This window comes from Phasianus colchicus, chromosome 1, assembly GCF_987193195.1.
Source record: "Phasianus colchicus chromosome 1, bPhaCol1.hap1.1, whole genome shotgun sequence".
Taxonomy (NCBI): Eukaryota; Metazoa; Chordata; class Aves; order Galliformes; family Phasianidae; genus Phasianus; species Phasianus colchicus.
In genome coordinates, this window is record NC_143436.1 from 47,843,634 (window position 1) to 47,859,292 (window position 15,659).

The 15,659-nt window shown below is 37.1% G+C and overlaps 1 protein-coding gene across 3 annotated transcripts in view; it reads right to left on the reverse strand.

Annotated features, from left to right (window-relative positions):
• Window positions 1-496: 496 nt before the first annotated feature.
• The window catches only part of BLTP3B (bridge-like lipid transfer protein family member 3B), a 53,928-nt gene continuing 38,765 nt past the window's right edge, over window positions 497-15,659 (reverse strand). Inside the window, exons 15-21 of one of the 3 annotated variants that reach the window (XM_090140301.1) lie at window positions 15,151-15,326; window positions 13,645-13,781; window positions 12,027-12,177; window positions 7,250-7,506; window positions 4,980-5,088; window positions 3,262-3,431; window positions 497-2,548 (exon numbers count right to left, since the gene is read on the reverse strand). In XM_090140301.1, the coding sequence (XP_089996427.1) occupies window positions 2,423-2,548; window positions 3,262-3,431; window positions 4,980-5,088; window positions 7,250-7,506; window positions 12,027-12,177; window positions 13,645-13,781; window positions 15,151-15,326 (1,126 nt within the window). In that variant the 3' untranslated portion in view covers window positions 497-2,422. The remainder of the gene's footprint in view (window positions 2,549-3,261; window positions 3,432-4,979; window positions 5,089-7,249; window positions 7,507-12,026; window positions 12,178-13,644; window positions 13,782-15,150; window positions 15,327-15,659) is intronic. The other 2 variants (XM_090140294.1, XM_031600397.2) reach the window with 2 other exon arrangements.

Below are 15,659 nucleotides of genomic sequence, written 5' to 3' on the forward strand. Positions count from 1 at the left end.
GATACACATTTCACACATAGGATTTAAGGAGGTTATGAGTATTAGCAGAGCCCTGACAACAAATTAAGCCTTTTTATTTGATCTGAGGTCTTTAATTACTATTTTTAGGATTACCTATTAAGGTTTCATTTAACTACATATTTTCAAACACACAAAAAACCCTCTCTCTTGTTACTTTTTCAATGGCAAAACTCATGTTAGAGTGGCACACTACCATCACTCTCAGTAATGTGAAGCCCACCACCAAGCACACACTTCTGAACTGTCCGCACACTATGCTCATTACTACAAAACTGTCCTGAAAAGAAATATATTCAGTTGTAATGAAGTGCAAAAAAATGAAACAGAATTTCTGTATCCGCACTGGGAAGAGCTGCTTTGTTTGGGCTGGGTTTTTTGGTTTTCCTTTTTGCTAACAGAAACAGACGTCAGCTTGTGCAGTAAAAAGGAAGAAGTGTCTGATACTGCTATTTCTGTTTAAAAATTAAACAAGTTTCAACATATTATTCCAGCATCATGCTGCTAACCATTCTACACGTTCCTTTCCTTAGAATAATTCTAACTAGATCTTGGCAGGAGTAAGCCGAGTTAGAATTACCAACTTTGAGAGTACCAATCAGAATTCAACCAGTTGAGAACTCCTCCCCTGAATCTGACATGATATCTGTGCAAACTGGGCTACCCACATTTAACACTGTGATTTCTTAAATACCTTTTTGAAATACACATATTAAGTTTCTGTATTAGAAACCGTCGTGCACATTTTTGTTCACCTTATTTAGAATAAGATAAAAATTTCCATGGGTGTTAAAGGGAGTTCCGGGTTTTGAGAGTCAGGCTTTAAAATAGTGCCTGAACCAGTTCTTCCATAGAGCCCTTCATTAAAATTACACACTTTCAATAACTTTTTTACAGCAGTGAAAATTCTGTGTCCTCCAAAAAGTTTTAATGAAAAGCAGTTTAATTTAAACCAGTTTGATAGCCTGAATACACAAAGTCAAACCATGGAGTACTAAATACTTTTTGAGATATATCTACATTTATCTGCTTATCTACAAACAAAATATCCCCCAGACATCCCATGGAGCAGAAACAATTCATGGTAGTAAATAAAAGATTCTAGTTGTCAGATTCAAGGTCACCAGTTAAATTATTCAGTCATTTTCACTTCTAGCAAAAACAGTCTCTTACAGGTATGCATTTATTTGATGTTGTTTCCAAAACTGTTCAGAAGCACACTGATAATCTGTTTCACAGCATTGTGCTTTTTTTTTATTCATTCGTACCAGTTTTTAGCTGAAAATTGATTAATTTGTACAAATCACCCATGGTTTAAATTGCATAATTACATCTCATGTAATCTCACAATTTTATGGGGTAATTAAATGTTTCTGTAAAGCTTTTTAATATATTTGTGTGTATATATATATATATATATTTATAATCAAAAAAGCAATATACAATTAATGAATCCTTGTAGGAATTTCCCTCCCCGCCCCCCACAAGCATTGACCTTACATATTTAAATACACTGGACCAAAGCCTTGGGCATGTCTGATAAAGTTCACAAAATCAGACATGGATGCAAAACGGCTCAAACATCACCCTTCACAAACTGCTGGATCCTTTTGCAGGGCTATCTCCTCATCACAGAGAGAGAAAAGCATGTGTGTGAATGTCTAAATTAGACCAGCTGTACAGATGTTGTGGGCTTTCATGCTGGAATAAAGTCCAGCAGTGTTCTCTAACTTACATTCTCCCGCATTTACTGTGGTATTTTAGGAGCATGTGTGGAAAGGGTACACGGAACTCTATAGCACCAAAGGATTATTCTTAAAATCCTCTCTGGGCAAATTACATAGAATTTAGGGCCAGTTTAGGGCTATTTTAATTTTTAGTAGCTATACTATTCTAGGGGATCTAACATATCATCATAGTGCAAATGTAACCTCCTATACAGAAACTGTCTAGTAATACTAGAACATAATCTTAACAAACAGAGGTACAGTTTGTTAACGAGGCATGGTATGTTTTACTCAGTTAAGCAACTGAGCACCTTCTTTCATTGCTGAGCCATCCAGTTTTCAAAAAAATCCTATATGTTTTAAAAATAACATCTCCTTTAATAATATTGAAAGTAGGTGATATGATTTTTTTCTTCAGTAAATTAATAAAGTACAGTATAAACTAATTTCTCCAGTCATTTCAGTTTAAAATGGGCTGAAAAAAGTTACAATATCTAATGACATTTTCAGAATTGTAACTATTTCAAAAACATTTTGTTTGTGATGAGAAAGCTTTTGTTTGTGACCAAAAAAAAAAAAACAACCAAAAACCATGTCCTCCAGCAATTCACAAACAGTTCTTCAGATGTTGCAGTCGCTGAAGTTCTGGCAATGCCTTGCACCAACAGAACACTGTCCTACTGATGATCAACATTCATCTTCTTTAAACGATGAAGCAGGGCATCTTTTTCCATTTGGACCTCAGCAAGAGCTGCTTTAGTTTTGGCTAGTTCCTGTTTGAGACATTCATTTTCTTCAATAAGCTGAAACAGTACGGTTAGAAAAACATATTATTGCATGTACTGCATACTCTCAACATTATCCATGACAGTAACTTCTAAAATGACATACATTGATAGTCATACCCGTTGTCTGGGGAGGGTCTGCTGGGGTCAGTGACTGATTCCTAGTCAATGACAGCAGAAAATGGAAAGAATTGATGCGAGACCCCCAGATTCCACATCTCAGTTACGCCATTTCCATTCCGGAGCAGAGTGGAAGTAACACTACGTTCTGAGGTCTAAGAATGGAGTCTTATCCAGTGGAGAAAGAAAGCTAAACTGATGTGTGAACTTTTTCACCATCAATTCAAAATCCAGACATGACTGAGAAGTTAATAACAACCTAACTCAGCCATCTAGTCCTTTGCCTTTGATAGTTGTGCTGTACAGAAGGTGGGGAGAAGGAAGACACGAGTATTACAGTTTGTGACCTTCTCCTTCATAAAACTCCATCTGATATAGAGGGAAAGAATTGGTCTGCAATATATTACCACTCTGTTTAGAAAGCACTATTAAATTTATTTTGCATGCCTATGTACTGAGCCATACTATATTATCTGCAATTTATACTTTCCAACCCAAACAGATTTCTTAACAGAAGTAAACCCCCAGCTCACTCTCAGATAATCTAACAACTGGGATGACTGTAGCAACTTTGAGGGAAGGGGAAAAAAAAAAAAGGGAATTCTTAATACCTCATTTTTGATGAAGTCAGCTGAATCTCTGTTTGATTTAACTGGGCTAGGAATTTCACAAGTAGTCTGTGTGGCTTGGTCCTCTGTTTTACGTCCTGCAGGTTTTGTTGCTTGCTGCAGTGCACTACTTGAATTCTTCATCTTTGACCCATCATTTACTCTTTGATTGTCTACATCACAGAAAGATGCTTGAGAGTAGTGTTCACATTTATGGTTTGTTTGTTTGTTTTTAAATAAAACTTAATAATCAGCAGCAGTAAATTAAAGCCACTTCAGCAAATACAGTTTCAGTATCAGGCATGTTCATATTTACCTTCCAAAATTAAATATAAAAATTGAAATGAAACTGAAATAGAAGCCAAATACTCTTTTGAAGGAATAAAAAAAAGGAAAGGAGACACAACACACATATCTTCTAGCTCCAAGAAAATTATCACTTTTTTATACAGAGTGCTACCATCACTATAGAGAATGCATTCTGAGTAATTATCTATACAAAGACAACAGAGTTTGCCAATGCAAAAAGCATATATGAATAACTGTATTTCAGATCTTCATTATCAGATGCCTGGAACATGCATTAAAACTGGGGGGAGAGGACAACACAAGTTTGAGAACTGTTAATATTGTCACTGCAGAAATATCTGCAGGTCCAAAACAGATCTGAGGTCTGCATTTAAGTTTAAAGATACTTGGATAAACCTGCAAAATGAAGATTTTAAATTAGAAAATAACTTAAATGGCTTGCTATTAAGGAAACTTCCTAACTGACGTGCATGATAACATCAGGTTGGATGGGGCCCTGGGCAGCCTGGTCTAGTATTAGATATGGAGGTTGGTGGCTCTGCATGCTACAGGGGGGTAGGAGCTTGATGATCTTTGAGGTCCCTTCCAACCAGAGCCATTCTGTGATTTATTAAAACATACTGCTGTACACTAAGTGTTAAATGAGGGCATTTTTCTTTATATTCCAGTATTTTTTTTTCATCCTTCTAAATCCTCTCTTTAAATTACTCTTACCTCCCATGGCTAATATCTGAAGATGGCCAAAATCTGCCCCTGCTTTGAGCAAGGGAAAGGACCAAATTACTCTGATACTTTGACCTTTTTGTAAAAGACAGCAGTTATCAGTATTTAGTATTTGCCTATAAATGTAGGAAAGAAAACTAACACATATATAACTAATTATAAACATTTCATAAAAGGTACAAATTTAAATCCCTATTTGAAATGCAAGTCTCAGCACAAACCTAGATGTTATAACCAGGATGCTACATAATATGCACCATGTAAAATACCTCAGTGAACTTCTCAAATAGCACATATTGTTAAACAGAAGATTATCTGCTATGTGTAACACAAGAAAAACCATAAAGCAAGCAGATACCTATCTTGCTGAATTGTAAAGAAATGCAACTTCCTTCAAGGAAGGAATCTCAGGCATCTGATGAAGAGATGTGCACTGATGAAACAAGCCCTAATAGTGTTTTATGCATATTCCTCACAGACAGATTCAGCTGCAGGTTGTTACCACAAACCATATGCTACTCAAAAAGGAATATTTTTTCTGTGTGACTATGCTTAGAATTCTATTACTGACATAAATTAACCACCAGTTACCTTTTCATTATTAGGTGTGTGTCTAAACAAATACAAATACAGAATCAGTAATAATTGGATTATAATACTGAGTTAACCAGTGGCAGGAAGATACAAACCTCTAATGAAAAAAGAGCCATCATCATTTCTTTCTATCCAAAGTATGTCAATATGTAGTTTTATGGGTACTAGCTCACACGCTTTGAGATTTTCACGTGGACTATCATCCTGAAAAATACAAGTATCCAAAAATGAGTTTACCAGGAAATCAAAATTGCTAAGATGTTAAATTAAAGATAAGTTTCTTTAATAAAACTTGAAAGGGAACATTTCAGAGCGGAATTTTCTAATGGGATCTCTGCTATACTTCTGCTTTTTTGCTTTTTTTTTTTTCCCATTTTCCTGTGGATCATATTAAAGGCCTAAATTTATCTCTCAAGTAAGTCTGCTGAACTCAATATATACAGTTTGGTTAAAATACTTCAAAGTATTTTCACAGACATTTCAATAAGATTTAATCCCAACTGAAGACACTTTTTAGCTCAGGAGCTCTCGGAGTCAAAGATAAGAAGCCCACGCTACATAGTATCTGATTTTCTCCTGACCTATTTGAAGACTCAGTGGTACAGCTACCATTCTTGACAGAACCTCATCTTTTTAGAATTTAGGTTGGTTTGACGCCAACTGCAATTCAGTTCATTACTGTACTGAACGGAAGGAAAACACCACTAATTATTTCCTTTGGGGTCCCTCCAGGAAACCTTTATAGTTCATTATCCGTGTCAAGCAGGTTAATGCAGAAAAATCATACATATTATCATTAAGCACACAGCATGAAATTGGATGAGGTGTAACTGTCAAAGTTTCTTGAGCATCACTGAGATGGCAGCAGAAAGTACAAAAACAAATCAAGAGTTTGAGGAAGGTTTTTTTTTTGTCCCCACAAAACACCCTGCAACAAGTCTTGTTTGGAAGAATACATGCAGCACTGAACAGATGATGGGGTATAAGGTTAAACCATACTCTCTTGCTCTCTATTACCAACAATGATACAAAAATGAATAATCTGTATGCCAGATCTGTCACTGGTCAGCCATCACAAGCAACTTCACTGTGATGTATGCACTGCTGAGCAAGCTCTTCAGTACTTAAACTACCAAGCAGAATCTTACTGCCAGTTTATTGGTGTATATTCCCAACTTCAAACAGCCATACTCTCAAGAATATCTGCATAAGCCTGCTTTTTTGCCAATAAGCCAGCACAACCCTGATTTTCATATTTAGGTGACTGTATGTTAAATACTTCCTTTTTCCATTTCAGTATTCACATTTGCGATGCATTGGAATCTGGGGAACAGACCCATTCTTAACAAGTGTCCTTGCACTACTTCTGTTATAGAAATAGCCCTGCAGGAGTGCCTACGGATCCTCAGGGGATGAAGAAGCCGCACAAAGGAGAGAGGGAACAGTGACGCAGTCTGATATTCAAGTCTGAGCAGAACACTGTGGAGGCTACAACTGACATTCTGGTCAAGAACGATCTTAACAGAATCAAGGCCTTACCCTCAGATGCAGAATTTGACCTGCTATTTCAGTTCTCACTGTGTTCATCATTTACATGAGCAATTATTAATTTCCAAAGAAACGTTACAAATATTTTTTATTATTATTGTTTTTAACTGTCCTCATTTTTGCATCCAATGGTTCTGCTGCACAGAACTCACCACTTCATTTAGGTGTCTGAAAGAATGTCTTCGAGGAGACTTGAGTAGCTCTGTCCTCTTAGCCTTACTATTTTAAGCTAGAGTGGTGAGAAGAGCTGCATTTAGTAACTGTTTCTAGGTAGGGCAGAACCTGAAAATCTGAGTTTGGAGAAACAGCACTCAAGAGGTTTGAACTGGAATTCTTGTTATTTTTTCCTTATTTTGAATTGAACTTTCATTATGAAAACTGTCCTTTAAAGAAGAAAGAAAGTTAACCTCAAAAAACTGTTTTGTAATTAAAATACCATTACTTTCCTAATCAAAAAAGCCTAGTTTAAAAACAAAAAATGAAAACCAAAACCCACACTACCTTTAGAAATAGTGAATACCTTACCTCTATACTCCAAAACCTTGTCATTCTACAGAAGTGGCTAGGAGAGGATGTTTAAAAAAAATAACAAATACTGATTTATGTAAATAGCTTGGTCATGCAGAGAATTCCTCTCTGGGCATACCAGAGTTAACCAAATCTATGGATTTTTAAATTGTTTTAGTATTATCTAAAGACATTACAAAACACGATAGCAGTTTCTTTGAAGTTAACTGCATCCAGATTACCAAGTTATTATCAAGGAAATGAAAACACAATTTCCTTAAAGCAGTTAAATAGCTCTTTGTTAACATACTTTTAAATTAATCATTGCATTAGAAACTTTTATCTTCATAGGCATCACTTCTGCAACAGCTTCATCTTCTAGAAAATGCTGAATGTTTGTGAGGGAAGACGTTAGAAATTCAGCACTGAAGTTCTCAACGTGACACTGAAGAAAACCATTTTTAACAGCCAGCAGAGAATGTATGATGGCACTAGGCCCACTTTCCCATCTCAGACTAATCTCAGGTGATGGTTTAACTGGTCCAGCCACAGCTTTACAATCAGAACCTGTTGCAAAAGGAAAATAAATTTGCATTAAAATTTTGCAATGTACAAAAAGCAATTATGGTTCAATTATTTCCATCTCAATTGTTCAAATAGTTTTCCAAAAGTACTTGGAAAGTATTATTCAGGATAATGCAGCATTGCACGTACATACTAAATTCAGACTGATTTTGTAATTACAGCACTTAAAAGTACAAAATTTTCAGTATATAACAAGTACTTGTACTTCTCTGTGACAAACAAGACAATATAGAAGTATTGTTATACACAAAAGATTTGTATTTTCTCAATGCCTTGACAATCAAAAAGCAATTATTCTCATATTTTTCAACCAACTCCTTTAATTTTAATTCAAAAAAACTTGTAAGTCAGTTCACAGTCTCAGGAAAGCAGGTATTCTCTTGGAAAGGTGGAATTTCCTGACACAGCAATTAAGATAGAGAATGTGACTATATGTTGTTCTATCATTTGTAGCAGTAGATTTGAACTTTAAAAGAACTGGCATTCTCTTGTTAGATTCAGACTTTTTAACCAGTAAGGACAATTGCAACATTCAACTGAACAGTTCTAGAAATTAAATGAAAGATTTAAGGTAATGAGATATTGAGAAAATAAGTCCAATATCCATTTGTACTTCAGAAAAAGAGGGTTTGCCACCAGAAATAAGTACCCCAAGGGATTTTTCTGAAGTCGTATCTATCACTGTGGTGGCTGACCTAGCAAAATAATCTATAACAAAAAAAGTATGTTCACAGCAATTATATTATGAAGCAAGCACTGATATTAGGAAGATAATTGAAAACAAAGTAACTCAAGTAAAACCATCTGAATTATATCTGTTTATATTAGTAGCGTATCCACCTGTTAAAAAGATTTAAAGACAGAATTAAAATGAGATTTTTTTCCATAGAGATGCTTTTTTGTTTAAACTCTGGTTACTTCAGCCATATCCAATACATAAGGGCTTAGAATTTGGAAAAAAAGAAGTGGATAAGATTAAATCTAAAGATGGAGTAAAACTTCCTTTCTATTTGTGTTTCTTTTCATAAAATCACAGAGTCACAAGGTTGGAAAGGACCTACAAGATCATACAGTCCAACTGTCCTCCCATTCCCACTGCTATCACAAACTACTAAATCACATCTTGTAGCTCCTCATCCAGACGCCTCTTGAACACTGCCAGGGACGGCGACTCCACCACCTCCTTGGGCAGGCCATTCCAGTGAGAGAAAAAGTTTTTCCTTATGTCCAATCTAAACCTCCTATGGTATAACTTGTGGCCATTTCCTCGGGTCCTGTTCATTGCCTAGAGAAAAGACCAAACCTCTCCTCATCACTGTCTCCCTTCACAAAGTTGTAGAGTGCAATGAAGTCTCCCCTGAGCCTCCTCCAGACTAAACAACCCCAGCTCCCTCAGCCACTCCTCATAAGACTTGTGCTCCAGACCTCTCACCTCTCCCTTCTTTGGAGATGTTCCAGGGCCTCAGTGAGGGGCCCAAAACTGAACACAATACTCGAGGTGCAGCCTCACCAGTGCTGAGTACAGGGGGATGATCACCTCCCTGCCCCTGCTGGCCACATAATTTCTAATGCAGGCCAGGATGCTGTTGGCCCTCTTGGCCACCTGGGCACACTGTTCAGCTGAGCATCAACCAACACCCCCATGTCCATTTCCTCTTCACAGTCAGCCAGCCACTCATCCCCAAGCCTATAGCGCTGCATGGGGTTGTCGTGGCCAAAGTGCAGGACCCAATACTTGGCCTTATTGAACTTCATCCCATTCACCTCAGCCCAGCAATCCAACTTATCTAGATCCCACTGAAGGGCCTCCCTACCCTCAAGCAGATCAACACCACCTCCCCTTGGTGTCATCTGCAAACTTACTGAGGGTACACTTTATCCCCTCATTTAGGTCATCAGAAAGATATTAAACAAGATGGGCCCCAGTACTGATCCCTGGGGGACACCACTTGTAACAGGTCGCCAGCTGGACTTAACTCCATTAACCACTACCTGCTGGGCACGGCCCTCTAGCCAGCTCCTTACCCAAAGAAGGATATGCCTGTCCAGGCCACAGGCAGCCAGTTTCCCCAGGAGAAAACTGTGGGAGACTGTGTCAAAGGCTCTGCTGAAGTCTAGGTAGACTGCATCAATGGCCCTTCCCTCATCTACAGGCTGGTCACCCAGTCGTAGAAGGAGATAAGGTTGGTCAAGCATGACCTGCCTTTTGTGAACCCGTGCTGGCTGGGCCTGATCCCCTGGACACCACACACAGGCTGTGTGATCTCACCAAAAATGATTTGCTCTATAACTTTCCCTGGTACCGAGGTCAGGCTGACAGGCCTGTAGTTCCCTAGATCCTTCTTATGGCCCTTCTTGTAGATGGGAGTCACATTGGCCTGTTTTATCCCGTTCTTTATGCTCTCTCCACATTACTGACATGCAGTTTGTTGAAATCTCCCCTTCTTAATTTCTGGTTGTGTAAATATGAACAATTATAGTAAAGCTGAAGAAATGGCTTAGGGGATGTCTACAAGCAGTCTTGCAGTACCTAGGATGAGGTTATAAAAAAGACCGAGCCAGGATCTTCACAGTGGTTCTTAGTTGAGAGACAACAGCCCAAGCTGAAACTGAAGGTAAGGAATGAGGACAATTATCCTGTGACTTATGGTTTCCTGTGGTGACTGCTTTGCTGTGTACTAACATGAAGTCATAAAGCATATCATATTTGTTACCCTTTACTCCTCTGTTTCAGAAATAACCTACTCTGTATTATCTGGCAAGCATTACAAAAACAATCAAAGAAACTGGTATGCTGGTGAGTTGCAAGCTAGCTACATTGCTTCTTGGTCACAGATTCCCACACAGTTTAAAGCATTGCACACTCCACTGTTAGTAGTACACGTAATGTCTAACTTAGGGAGAAAAACAAAACAAAACAAAAAAAAAAAAATGTATTCAGTAATGCTTATCCTGCACACCTCCAAATGAAAAAAAAAAAAGATACTTCACAGAATTAGTGTTCCTTCTGAAATTATGCACTCAGTTCACAAGATACTTGGTTAAAATTCCAAGATGTCTCTGCCGATCACATTACATTCATGAGACATTGGCTTTTTGATACATCACGTCTCTAGAGATGCACTTAGGCTGCCTGTCAAAGAAAAGATGTTTGCACTACGTGAACATATTTTGAAAAGGCATAGTTGGTACACTGTTAATTGCTCCTGCAATGCTATAGTAACCACTCACAGTGTGAGTGTATAAAGATTCAGGTTTTTGATACTCTAAACCAGAAGCAGCACAGACCAGAACTGCAGAAAACCAGACAATTATTTCATAAGTCACACTGACACTCTGCGTGGTCAAATTACAGGCTTGAGTGGTGGGCCCAGGAGAACCTCATGAGATTCAATAAAGCCAAGTGTAGAGTCTCTGCTCTAGAGTGTTTCTCTTCCTCTCAGAAATATTTAAGGACTTTAATACCTAAATCCCGTCTGTCTGGATTAGAGCTAAAATTTGTAGCACATGTTGTGGTTGCTTTTTTGTTGTTGTTTTTTTCTATTTACTCCCTCTTGCTTTCACAAGGACATGACAGATAACCAAACCTGTCTGCTGATGCATGAACCGACAGTCAGACATAAATCCTCCCCTGTTGGACCACCCTCTCATCTTCAGATGCAAGAACACAATTGCAACATGATGCAACAGCTGCTCAGGCAGCAGCTGCTGGCAACCACTCAGCTTATCAGTACATTTTTTGTTTTGTTTTGTATTAGCTAGGACATCAAAGGCTGCATCACCAAGCTTCCTGAGAAAATCCATACTGCTGAAATGGCAGTCAAGCACTGCAGTAACTTTTTCTCATGAGAGGAGTTGAACCAGAAGCAGAAGGCAGGTGCACTGGGGATCCACCCCAAAACTTATAGTGAAGCAGAGCTGGCATCCAGCAATCTGTGTAGAAGGCTGGCAAAGGGGAGGAAAACAAACTGTGACAAAGTGGCATGCCAATACAGCAAGCCAAGAAAAAACCTCACAGTATGTGAACTAGGTTTTCTGGCAGAGTATGTACATGGATCCACACCCAAGAACAGCTCTGACTGAACACACTGGTTGATCTAATTGTGTCAATACATGGCATGAAACTACATTTGCATCAAGATTTAGGAAAAAAAAAATAGAAAGGAAAAAAGGCCATCACAGTGGCCATCTTTCCTGGTAAAGAATCAGTTTTCACTTTTCTTAAAGCATAAATTATAAATTAGCTTAATCTGCGGGCTTTAATTTAACACACAGAAAGCACCTTGGAGAAAAGAATAAACTGTATTCAGAAACAGTCTTTTAAGACCATGTACAATTAAGCAAAGTATCATTACAGCAGTTACAGAACTCCATCTTGATGAAACAATAACAAAATGTAATGCAACTTAGATGAGCTTAAAAAAAGCATATTAACCAGGAGAATTCAATACAATAAATGTGTTTTTTGTTTTTTAAATTGAGATCTCACTGTTAGTTCTTACCCACAGTCCTGTTGCACAGATAATGTCGAACACTGATGTTTCCAAGTTGATTTGGTATCACTTGGTTGACCTGAAGGCATATTTCTGTGTCTTCCCCTCTGATGTCAATTTCACCATTAACACCAAATATTTGAAAAACCACAACAGACATCTGTCAACAAAAAATAAGATAAAAAATAAGATTTTAAATTGAATTTATATTGTTTATTGTCTATGAAGTTGCCTAAACCTTTCTCCCCTCTCTCAAAAAGAACAGAATCTTTATGTCCGTTACTCTTGTTCACAGAAATTTTTCTCATTTCTTCTTCTCTTTTCATACCCATTGGATTGACAATGGGTTGGTTCAATCATCTGCTCAGACAAGAGTCTTGTATTCATAACCCAGCATAACAATTCAGAACTGGACAGAGAAGTCCTGAGACAGACTTTCCCCACTCTTGATATGTGGCCTGTGTCATACCCAGCATTTTCTAAGGATGCACTGAGCTTCCTTGCATATCATAAGCACAACCAAGCATTTTTAGTGCTGAATCAGACCAAGATAAAGAATCAGCACAGAATACAAAACTTCAGCAATCTGCATAGTAGTCAATCCTTTTTCCTCTATTTGCAGTGTCTTTTGAAAAAAGTAGAAGCCTGTTTCAAAAGTCGACTTTGGTACTGGGATACATCCATCCATCATCATTACTACAAATTCGGGCTCCTTTTTTTTTTTTTTTTCCCCTGGTACATTCCTGCATGCAGAACAAACATGCCAGCATACATTTGTGTAACAAGTGCATGAACTTAGTACTCTCCATATTACCCATATGCATAGGTGACCAAGAGCTTATTTGGGAGGAACCAATCATTTAAATGAGCTACGTTTTTTTCATTTGTTTTTACTTTAAATGAAAATAAAATTCATTTCATATGACCCATGCATCCTTGGGTTTCTGGTTCACAATCTTAACTGATACAAGAATATAATTGAAGAAGTACTGATTAGTGTAAAGACCAGGAAGGAGTAAGTAGATAAGCAAATGAAAAAAAGGTGGCGCTTGCACGATGTCTTGGGAAGAGGATATTTCCCTATGTCCCCTGTTCTTACAGTCCTCACTAAATAGTGGCAATTGTTTTGACATAATTCTGAACAAAAAGCATCTCTCATCTGAGCCAGGAGAACCACCGGCAATCTCCTGTTTGCAAATACTACAGAATGCTACATGTGCTGAGGAAACATCTCCACCTAAGAGATGTTTGATGGTTAATCTATACTCAGTGTGAAAAAACTTTAAAAATACCATATTCAATAGTCAAGAGCATAATAGAACACGATGATATTACAAAATATTGCTGTATATTAAAACAGAAAGATTTTCTGGCATTTTAAATTGGAATAGCTACTGCCATTTATTAACGGTAGCAACAGAGGAGATAACAAGGATAGAGAATGCTCAGCAGAACTTGGACTATAATCTTCATTTGTACTTAATTGCACCAGATCTACATGCCTACATAATGCACTAATGAAACTACCCAAACTACTTGAAAATCCCTTCAGAAAGTATTCCTTTTTGCTCTGTTTTCATCTTTAATTAACTGAACCATGTATTCTAATGGAATTCAATAGCATTACCATTTCTTCACTAGTCTCATGGGCATTCTCTGAAGCAGCACTCATGGCATCTGGAGATGACCCATCACAATTTTCAACCACTGTGCCTCCTTCATGGGCATTTTCTGATGGGCTTTGATAGTTTGTGGCTGTAATACCTTCCACACACACATCAGAAAAAATGCAAAGTTAACACAGCATATCCTGAATCACTGTTGCATTAAGAATAAAGTCAGCATCTGATACCATATGCATGCACAAACTCATTTTTAAAAAATGAGCTGAATAACTTATTAAACATATACCTATGACTGAACTGCCAAATCTATTGCTCATACAAAGAGGAATGCAATTAAGGCAGGGTGGTGACAAAAATGAAATGGCACTCTACATGGATTGCCTGAAAAGTTGTGAAGGGCCTTTCTTAGTTTTCTAAATCAAATATCAATCTAATTCAGCAGAAAAAAAGTTAAGGATTCCATGATGTGTATCTAGAATACCATACAGCACCATTAAAGCAAATGCAGTTTTATGTGTAAAGAAATGAGATACATATTTTTTTCATTAGAGTGATCATTGAGGTTATTGTTTCCTTGACAACTAGGAAGCACACAGACTTAACTTGCAGTTAAATAGTGTTTAAGTTAAAAAGACATATAAAGGTTATTAAAAATGGAAGATTTATATTATAGCAAACTCCTACATGTGCAGGGAATACTCCTACAATCCAAAACATATAACAGGTTTGCACATAAAGAATTACTGTTCTTGCTTTTTGGCCTAGAACAATAAGTCTATAGAAAAAATTACTGTCATTCTAATTCAAAAGTTGAACTCATTAGAAAACAGGTAATGTCTACTTATTATATTTCCTGACATTAGAAAATTACTTCATCCATTATATCATTAGTTGCAGAAGACCACAATGCTGCAGACTATATAGACAATTATATTGATAAATTCATTTTTTTCCACACAGATCAGAACCAAAGGCTCATGCACAGATAAGCAAAAACTAAACAAGTATTTGCTGTCACATAGTCAGTAGGTATTAACTCTTTTATAAGGAATGAGCTGCAAGTAGACCACCAAATTATTTGCCAGGTGGCATGACAAACACTAGTGAAATTTATTATTTTTTTCCCCCTCATCTACAATTAAAATTGAAGCTCCTTTACCAGGCCAAGGCACAAGTCTGTAAAAATTTACAGCTGAAGAAAGCGCTTAAAGCAAAGCAGGAAACAGTTTGCTTAATTCCAACACAGTGCTGCAATGCATTAGCTCTCCTCAAGAGATGAAAATTACATAGTACTTAAATTAAGTTGCACTACCTAAGTAGCACATGCAATTGCTTTCCCTTGAGATGACATGTTGTGAAAATGCTTGGTATTACTCACTAGTGGAGCTACCAGAAATAGTGCTGTAAAATATCCAGGATTTCCTGCACCACAATCCATCTGAGTATTATCTTAGTAATGAACAACTTTTTCATGCATTGTTTAAAAACATTTTGTTAAGCGTATTTACCTTTTTCTAGAAAGCTTTGGCTATCACTTCCATCACTCTCTGCTAAATGCTCCTCTAGCATCATACTATCAATAGAGATGGTATCCAGAGAGACCTGTGATGGACTTCTTTTCATATTCTTGTAGGAAACAGAGAACGCAGGAAGGCTGGATGGGCAGCGGTCCTTAGGTTTTGCACTTTGAAACATTAAGACATAAGAAATTAATTTTTCACCTTAAAGGAATTTCATAGAAGTTACTTTAGAAAAAAAAAAAACAACAACATTATTTTACAATCCTTTAGCATGGAACAATCCAGTAAAGAAACAACATGCATTCCTGTATGCATGTCAATATTTTTCTCAATACATACTTTGTAACATTTAAATTAAATAAGTTATTTAAACCAATTAATTTTATTTTCACTTTCATTTTATCTTTTACTGAATGCTACCACATACCAGAATTTATATACTTCTAAAATTTTCATCTACTAGATGGTAGATAGGTCCACCATCGCTGATTATTATC